Source organism: Otolemur garnettii, unplaced genomic scaffold, assembly GCF_000181295.1.
Source record: "Otolemur garnettii isolate 467f Iridium unplaced genomic scaffold, OtoGar3 scaffold00001, whole genome shotgun sequence".
Lineage (NCBI taxonomy): Eukaryota > Metazoa > Chordata > Mammalia > Primates > Galagidae > Otolemur > Otolemur garnettii.
In genome coordinates, this window is record NW_003852396.1 from 59544383 (window position 1) to 59554815 (window position 10433).

Below are 10433 nucleotides of genomic sequence, written 5' to 3' on the forward strand. Positions count from 1 at the left end.
AGTGCCTGGCTATTTTTTTTTTTTTTGCAGTTGTCATTGTTTTTTAGTAGGCCTGGGCAGGGTAAGAACCCTCCAGCCTCGGTGTATACGGCTGAGCTACAGGTACCGAGCCAATTTTCTTAACTCTTTATCAATATTTACTTTGTTTGCTATGCTTCTCACAATCAGCTGATGGTTTTTTTTTTTCTTGAGAGTCTCACTTTGGCACCCTCAGTAGAGTACTGTGACATAGCTCACAGAAACCTCAAACTCCTGGGCTCAAGCAATTCTCTTGCCTCAGCCTCCCAAGTAACTGGGACTGGAACTATAGACACCCTCCACAATGCCCAGCTGCTTTTAGAGATAGGGTCTCACTGTTGCTTAGGCTGGTCTTCAACACTTGAGCTCAGGCAATCCACCCACTTTGGCCTCCCAGAGTACACTAGGATTACAGGTTTGAGTGATGGTGCCCAGGCTTCAGCTGATGATTTTGACACACAAGTTGACAAAGTTTTGTGATGTTTTCATCAGTTCTGTTTGTTACTACCAAACCTGACCTTTCTTTATCAGTGACACTTTCTTTTCCTTCAGAAAAATGTTTAATCTATTTGTACACTGCTGTTTTCTTCATAGCATTATCCCCATAAACTTGGACATGTCCCTGATTTCACTTTCACTCTTGCCAAGTGTAACAAAAAATTTAATGTTTGCTCATTGCTCTAATTCAAGTTCCGACATTCTCATGACAGCACACAAAAACTTGCAATAATGAACACCACTCAGCAAGGCACCACCACATGAACATAGCTGTGAGATGCTGATATATCAAGGTTATGAAACTTTACCAAGTTGTTTGTACCATGCCAGTGTAAGTGCATAATTTCAAGTTTGTGAACTTAATTGTCAGAACTCATATTTGTTTATTTTGTCTTTTTTTCATATTGGAGGCTTTCTTTAAATGCCCAGTAATCTTCAACTATCTGGTCATATTTAAGAATGTGGTATTAAAGTTTTATCAAATGGTGGGTTTCACTATAGGTTGATCTGGCTGATCTATTTCATTGGAGAGTTTAACTACAATAGTTACAATCTTTTTTCTTGGGCAGATTAGTTCCTCCTGAGAGGAACCTTCCATTCTCTTGCTTAAAAGTTAAGCTAGCTGCCCTCTAACTGATGAAAGTGGGCTGGGAGGTCTCACCATTCAGAACTTAGGCTTCCCACTATTTTCAATATCATACTCCCAATAATGTATTGGTAGACTGATTCTCAAAAAAATAAAAATAAAAAAGCCTGATCTGTAGTATTTACCATGTTCATTAGTGTTAAATATTCCCATCATGGCCAATTTCAAACTATCACTGGTTTAACAATCAGTTTGTAAAATTCCTTGTTATCCAACAACTAGCTCTCACTGGTACAAGCTAGCTCTGGCATATCACAAGATCCTCTCCTAGCCTCAACTGTCCCTCAAACTCTCCAACATAAACCTCTAATCTTCTGCTAAGCAAGAGAAAGGCACTCCCTACTTGTGCAGGGCAGGGAAGAGAATCTGGGGTTGCAATGCAAATGATCTTCTTTAAAGATCTTCTAGGTTTTGGTTTCAATTGTATACCCTACTTCTAGAGCAGTGGTTCTCCACCTTCCTAGTGCCATGACCCTTTAATTCAGTTCCTCATGTTGTGGTGACCCCCAACCATAAAATCATTTTCATTGCTACTTCATAACTATAATTTTGCTACTGTTATAAATCGTAATGTAAATATCTGACATGCAGGATATATTTAGGCAACCCCTGTGAAAGGGTCGTTCAACCCCCCAAAGGGTTTGTGACCCACAGGTTGAGAACCTGCTGTTCTAGAGGCACACAATACTTGTAATTCCTGACCATTTCTGCATCTTTGACTTAGGTTTCTATTTCCTCTCTTGTGCTAATAAGTAAGTTACTAATTGTCCAAATGGTTCCCATTTTTAATATTGTCTTTTTATTTTTCTTTCCCCTATTTCCTTATCCTCATCGATTTATTAATGTCATTTTATTGCAGTTTCAAAAGGAAGTAGTAGTGACTATGGGGTTCAATTCAACATATTTCACTAGTAGCCCCAATCAGGCAACACCTGAACTTGGAAGGACTATGAGTTTATTCACTGTTGATCATTCCTTCACTTAATAAAATTTAACGAGCTATAAGCTACTAGATATGCTAAATCATTGAAAATGTTAATGTCCTCATGGAGTTGATATTTTATCAGGAAATTAATTGGTATTAATTGCATCTAGATTAACACATCTGCAAACCATCTTTGAAAAAGCATATCTTATGGAAGGTTAAAATGAAACTATCTGCTAATGCTTTGATCTACCAAAAACTAAATAAATTGTCCTAGTTAATACTGTAACTATAGCAACAAGCTAAGTTAATTATTCTTCTTAATACGATGGCTTTGGGAATATAACCATGCTTATAACTATACTAACCTATAATTAAATTTTAGTAGAAAAAAATTTTAGTAGACAATATTTTCTATCATGAGAAGTTAGCTCTCTATGCTCTAAATTTTACTGCTTAAAAAAAGTAAGACAGATGACAGCATGATTGCGGAGCACTGAAAAACAGTTGACCATTATCAAGAGTAATGATCCCTTTTAGTACAGGCAGAATGAGAATGCTCCTCAAGAAAACACTTGAGATATCTACGTAGGATAATACTCAGCAACAGTTCAACATTAATATTTTGTTATGCTATATATCAATGGTTCTCAGATATCAGTCTGCAGACAAGTACTGATCCATGACAAAATTTTCACTAGTCCATGGCAAAAATGTCAATATAAGGTCATCAAATATCTTTTCTTATAAAGCACTGTGCTTTATCCTGAGATTATATCCTTAATGCACTTTTTATATTAAAATATTTTTTATAAAATGATAGTAATGACAGATAGTATTATTTGGCTTTTTAGTATCTTTACTTATCAAAACAAAAAGCTGAAATTCTATCCTGTTCTTGACAATACTTTGAAATTTTATTGTATAAAATCTAGTTTCTCTTTGCACTATATCAAGGCTTAGGAAATCATTGTGATAGTTAAAGAAAAAGGCATTTGGGAAAAGAAGAGAGAAAGACATTTGGATTATCTAAGTTTTAGTAGTCATAGTTTAAAAAATTCCTGGAATAATATTTATTGTCACTATTAACTCACAGAAACACGCACACACATATACATACACACATACATATGTATATGACTACCATACACTCTTTAGAATTCAACAATACATAAGTACTGGAATTAGAACTCATGAAGGGACAATGTAATAGCTGTAGTCTTAGCATAACTGGTCTAACAAAATTGGCAGCTCTCACAGATGTAGGAAAAATAACAGTATAATGTGGAAATAGCACTGGATCAGAATCAGGAAATATTTAATCCTGGTTTTGCCACTAAAATTAAGAGGCTTTAAGCTATACTGCTTACATTTTTGGAGCCTCTATTTTATCATAAAATGAAATGGCTAGATTAGTTAATCTTTAATACACTGTTCAACCTAAAAAAAAAATCTGTTTCAAATCCTTTAAATAGATGACACTCTTGGTAACAGCTACTCATAAAGAATTTGTTTAAATTATATCATATGTTTCAAGGAAGAAGTCTCAATATATTAGAGAAATAGCCCCAGTTATCCAACTTTAAGGTGAGCAGGTGAGAAGGGGGAGAGCACTTGCTGGATTTTCAGAGAAATTTTTTACTCGTTAATGTTAATAGAACATTAACTCATATTTATTGGAATAGGTGAAGGGATTAAGCAGGGGTCTTCAAACTTTTTAACAGTTCACTGTCCCTCAGGCCATTGGAGGGCTGGACTGCAGGCCCTGGGATGAGTCGGCTGCTAAGCAGGACAGGCAGTGGCAGCAAAAATACCCAGTGGGCTGCATGTGGCCGTGGGCCATAGTTTGAGGATGCCTGGATTACAGGAAGGGAGAGGTCTGACTCTAGCATACCACCTCTCTCTCCTATAGTACTGAGGGCAGGCAGAGAAATAAGGAAGGCAAAACTCTCTACAAGACAAGCCACAGAACATAAATGGTTAGGAGATAAATTTGCATTGCTCAGGTTAAACATGGTTCCAAAAGCAGAGGGAAAATGCTATTACAGCTACTAAAAGGACTTTTAATTCTTTGTAGTCCCTCTCCACCTCTCATCTCGTTATCGTGCTTCCTATTTTCTATTTAATGTCATGATTTCTGGGCTGGGGAATACTCACAGGGCAAATGTAGACTCTGACATGTGCCTAAGGGCCCATCATACAACTCAGCATGAGCAAGATCTACCAGTTACCAGTTCCCCTTCCTGCCAGCTGCTGGACTCATTCCACCATGTCCTGGCCAGGATTGGGGAAGTGAATCTTCCCTTCCCATGACTCTTCATCCCAACCCATGGCAGATGGGTGACTCCCAGGGATTTCAACCACCCAAAGGGATGCAGTACCTGGCCTGGGGATTCACGCTGCCCCAGCCCCCTGACTGTCTCCTGACTAAAATGCTAGTGGAAGAGCCAGCAGCTAAGAACTGGACCTGGGAGGTAGTAAAGAAAAGACAATGCCTCAACTGAGGGTGCAAGCCCCCAAGGCATGCTCCATTGACCCATGGGATTTAGTTTACATACTGTAAATTCAAAGATAAAAACTTCGAGACAATGGCCATGAAACAGTAAACCTGAAGCAGAAAGCCCTTATAAGTGTAGCTCCCTGCCCACTGATCATATACTTATAAAGCTGGTCCTGGTCTCTACTGATGATAGTCTCTACATGAGAGGTGACTATAGTTTTCAGGGGGAAATGTTCTGCTTTACTCTGTCTCATTTGCTACCCAGAACCTCTTCAAAAGGGCAGAAATATCTTCTATATTTTCTTTCACACACCTTTTTTTCAGTAGAAGAATTATAAACATGAACATGCCCCCAACTTCTCAGAGTTGGACAATTCATCATTTGGCCCAGTGACACCTAGGGCATTTCCTTCTGGCCCTTCCCCCAACCTCTGTGATCCTTCATGTGGCACCAAGGAACACCAAGGTTTTCTCTTGTGCACCCTTCTAGGGCCATGTAGTATCAGAACAAGTATAATATACTTTAAGCCTTATTGGTACAAATTATGACAAAAACTTCTCTTTTTGAAGTTTCTAGGCCAAAACCGGGCATTGGAAACATATGCCAACCTATTCCACATGTACTTATCAAATTTACTCTGCTAGCAACACTATAGAGTAGACCTTTAGCTTTGTACAGTATCTCAAGCATCTTTCCAAAATACAAGATGGCAGTCTCTCCTTCTTTTCCAAGACATTTTCTTACTCCCACACTTAGCTTCATAGAGGATGTCTCTTTTTTTTGAAGGCTGCACTCCCAAAATAGCAATGAACATAATGTCTTCCCCTCCTTAATAATTTTCTTACACAGGGTGTACATAAAGTTCATGTGCAGTTCAATCATTAAACAATTTTAAATTGCACATGAACTTTATGCCCGCCCTGTATCTAGTAGAAAAAGGATGATGAGGTGATTATTGTAGGAACAGTGCCAATTTTATCATATTCCTATGGAAAGAGACCTGCTCCAAACTTCTGAGAGCTGGCTGGTTGGTCTCTTAAAATATGGTTGACACTTGCACCTTTCACTCTCAGTAATGAATCTTGACCACAATTCTAAGATAAAGAAAAAGATCCTCATTTACCCTGTTACAAAACGAAGTCAGAGATACATGATAAAATTTAACATTTAATGACTTAAATGTTTAAAAAATATATATTCATTATGTTTAAAATATATATATTCATTATCTTAGGCACTGCTACCAAATTGAAGAAGGTCAGTATCTTACCTCTAGAAATTCAAAATGATCTTGATAAAAACGGAAAGATGAATGCAACTAAGCAAAGGAAGACCATTACACGGAAATATACTAAAATAATAAACCTGATTATTTTCTTTTAGCGCTTTCAATTCTGCCTCCATTTCAGTATTAGCTTGAATTTGTTGCTGAAGTAACTGCTGCATATGTTGGAAAGAAATGATGATATCCTTGAAAAATACATAAATATGGTATATCAATTTAAAAAGTTTAAAATAGTACATATGTTTCTAAACTCATTCTTCAAATACATATTCTAGTTTCTTAACCAATTATCCTTATAGTTTAATTTTAATACTTTATATTAAACTAATGGAACATTTTACAATTCAATAACTAAAATAATTTCTATTACATGATTTCCTACAAGTTCTATTTCCAACAGTCCCTCAAATAATTAAAGTTTTTTAAATGATGATAGATTCACAGCAGTATCCAACCTTTTTTTTTCCTGCAGTACACTGAAAGAAGAAGAGTTATATCTGGCCACACATTAAATATACAAATACAAACAAAAGCTTGATAAGCAAAAAAATGGTCCATGAATGCTTTTCACACTGATACCACAGATTTAAAAAAAAACAACAACCATACAAAATCAGTGTGTAGCCTTTGGGCTGCAGATTGGACACCACAACTCTAAGATATTACTGAAAAATGTGAAGAATTTAAAAGGAAACATTTATTGGCTTGGACCTCCCAGGTAGTAAATAAAATGTCATATGGTCTACAACATTATAAAATGTCATAATGGGATGTCATGGTATGCATTCGTAATCAAACAGAAGAAAAGAGGAAGAGAAAAAATAAACAGGAAGAATTTTCTTTCACACACCTTTTTTTCGGTAGAATTATAAACATCAAATAGATTCAAATGAGAGCAAAATATCCTTAAAAAGCACACATTAAGCATAAATATATTTCAATAATTATCTGCTAGGGCAACACTGGTCTAAACTACTAAGGGAAAAAACTAATTTAATTTTTAATGGAAGCATATGTGAAACTAGCTAAAAAAAGTATGTGTGTCCATTCAATATACCTTAAGTGAGCATTTACTATGGGATACACACTGTGCTAGGCACAATTGCATTTATTATTCAACTTGTTTATTTTCCACATTGTATCTGATTTTTAAAATATTTACTGGCTTCCAAAAAATCTTATGATTGCTTACTTGTTTTTCCTCTTGAATATGGGTGACCTCTTCATTAATCTTCTTATTTAATTCAAATTCCTTTAAAAATGTGAATAATTTTAGTTATGATATTAAAATTCAACAAATTCTACATTAAATTCAGTGCTCAACAAATTTGGGGGTGTTATGACTTATAATTACCCCTGAGGACCTATATTTGTTTGTGGTTAAAACAGTGACTTTAGTGAACTGAAGAAGGCTGGTGCAAATACAGTCTGGTACAAACTTGTAAATGTTAAAAACTACAAAATTTCTCATCTCCAAAGTTGTTCTGGAGATCCCATAACACCATGAGATTACTCAAAACCATATGAAAGTCGAAATAAAATGGTTATAGCAAATTTCATTGTCCTAAAGTCTTGATAATGGCAAAAATGATCGACAAAAAAGAAAAAATCCCCAATACTTTAATCTTTTTACTATGTATATTATTTTACAAGGAACATTTTTGTGTTATAATCCTGAAATTCTCATAAATTTTATTAAAATGTAAATTTTATAAACTTGAATACATTTAGCCAAATACCATGTTGAGTCTTTCTTGAAGTTCTTGAAATTTTTGTTCTTTCATTGTTAGATTGATGTTTTCTTCTCCCATCTTATACTGCCATGTGACCTTGGACTTTCTCAAGTCTGAGGCTACGTTTTTCAGTTCCTTCACATCAGAAATATATCAAATAGAAAATTAGTATACATATTTCATCAAAGCAAGGTACTTTCCTGATAGTTTAAAAATTCATTAATTATAATTTGCTATATTTCTTAAATCAAGATAATATTGCTGGTCCATCAAGGTCTAGCTCCCCTAGTTCCCTTGCAAGATTAGCTAAGGTAGGAACATAATCTGTGGTTATGGATTAAGCAAAGCCAATCAGAAAGATAGAATGCACGACCTTAGATCTTAGAAAGAATGTACTAACTGAATGTACTAAACAACGAGAAGTAGGGTGTTTTCATTCAATATTATAATAAAATGTGATGAGTATTATGTGACAGAAATGTATAAGAAACATAAAAGCATCAAGAAGGCATTACCCAGAAAGGTGGTATTTGAACTGAATCTTTAACAATAAATCAGTAAATAGAATAAAAAAGAGTAGACACTCCAGGCAAAATGGTATATATGCACAAAGGCTAGAAACATGAAAAAGCATCATATTTTTCAGCAGTAGAAAACTAATAAGATATGACTGGAACCAATATGTTATTTTGCGGAACAGAGTAGAATATTTGTAATTGTGACTAGAAATATTCAAATACTCAGGATTTATATGTCAAACTAAAGTGTTTTAATTTTATCCTACAGGAAATAAAGAAAAATTGTAAGATAATAACACAACAAGATTAGCAGTTTAAAAAAATAAGTAGCAGTGTTGTGGAGGATGTAGCTGAGGAAGTAGAATAAGTCTTCATTTATGAAGCTGCTTGTTCACATACCAAACACATTAAAATCCTGAAATATCAGCTTCTGAATTGGTGATTGTTTGGCTACTGTTCTGTGTATTATATATTATATGCATATAATATATATTATGTATATATATATTACATACTAACTATTCTAAATACTCAGGGATCTGATTTTCACAGTCTTGACTACACAGTATCTGAATTCCCTTTGTATTTTAGAACTCTACATTATAAGAGCCCACTGTCCACCAGAGAGGCTGAAATGCCAGATACTGGCTGTATAAGGTAAGGCCAGGCTCTGCTAATCAGATATACCTGTCTTGGATATTGGATGAGGACCTTGTATCACAAAGAACAAGGACTACTGCAAATCCATCTATTAGTAGACAGTGGAGAAAGCATAGTAACTCAAGCTTCCGTGGGTGATAGTGATACTATTATAGCAGTAGCAGCATCCACTATGGTTATCAGTGATGGCTATCTATTTTAAATTGCACACAAACTTTATGGACACCCTGTATATAACGGTATTCAGTAGAAGCTGGTTTTATGTTGTGGTCTTGGATGCTGTGTAGCCTCCTTTGTTTCTAACCAGTTTTCAAGACTGAGATGACCAATATCCTTCCAGTAAATTCCTTTGCTAGCTAAATCAGCTTGCAATTAAGAATCCTGACTGATTCTAAAGGAAGCTCTGGAAAGCCTATTGAAGAAGTTTGGGACTTGACTTGGTAGGCAAAGGAGAACTATTCAATCTATCATTCCTCTACATACACTAAGTACTGTGTATCAGGCACACAGAAGTTATATTAAACCAGTAATTTACTAAACTAAGTCCAGCAAAAAGAGTGAATAAAAACTGAGAAAACACTGGCTAAGAAACTATTAATCCAGGCATGAGATGATGAGTGTCTATACTATTAAAAACTAGAGAATGAAAAATATGAGACATTCAGAACTACAACAAGGACTTTACCTAACAAATGCAAACACTACAACAATTAGATTACCTTCATATTAACATGAAATTTTTTAAAAAGTAAAAAAAGAAAAATATGAGACATTCTAAAGGAAGATATAATAGAATGAAATAAAGGAAAAAATGATTCAAAGATGATTTCAGAAGCCAGGCACAATGGCTCACATCTACTCCCAGCACTATGGGAGGCCAAGGTAGGAGGATTGCTTAAAGACAGGAGTTTGAGACCAGCCTGAGCAACACAGCAAGACTCCATTATATAAAAAATTTAAAAATTATCTGAGTGTGATGGGGTATGCCTGTATTCTCAGCTACTCAGGAGGCTGAGGTGGAAGGATCATTTGAGTCTAAGAGTATGAAGTTGCGGTGAGCTATGACTACACCACTGCACTCTAGCCTGGACAACAGAGTAAGATCCTGTCTCTTTAAAAAAAAAAAAAAAAAAAGAGAAAGATGATCTCAGAGTAGGTGAAGCTGGAAGAATTAAAAAGGGGGACCATGGAATGTGACAGAGAAGGACAGATTAAAGATTTAAATGTAAGGCATGAAACCATACAAATTTTAGAAGGAATGTAGGAAAACTCTTCTAGATATTGGTCTAGGCAAAGAACTTATGACTAAGACCCCCAATGGCAACTAGCAATAATAAAAATGAATAAACTGAATGTGATAAAATTAAAAGGCTTCTGCAAAGCTAAGGAAATAATCAACGAAGCAAACAGACAACCCACAGAATGAGACAAAATATTCATAAACTACACATCTGATAAAAGGCTAACATGTATATCTAGGATCTACAAAGATCTCAAATCAGCAAGAAAAAAAAAAACCATTAAAAAGAGGGCAAGGCTCGGTGCCTGTGGCTCAAGAGGCTAAGGCACCAGCCACATACACCTGAGCTGGCAGGTTCGAATCCAGCCTGGGCCCGCCAAACAACAATGACGGCTGCAACCAAAAAAAA

The 10433-nt window shown here is 35.5% G+C and overlaps 1 protein-coding gene across 1 annotated transcript in view; it reads right to left on the reverse strand.

Annotated features, from left to right (window-relative positions):
- The window catches only part of CCDC73 (coiled-coil domain containing 73), a 124244-nt gene that overhangs the window by 37367 nt on the left and 76444 nt on the right, over nt 1–10433 (reverse strand). Inside the window, 3 exon segments of the mRNA XM_003781538.3 lie at nt 5954–6058; nt 7066–7125; nt 7613–7741. Coding sequence (XP_003781586.3) covers nt 5954–6058; nt 7066–7125; nt 7613–7741 — 294 coding nt within the window.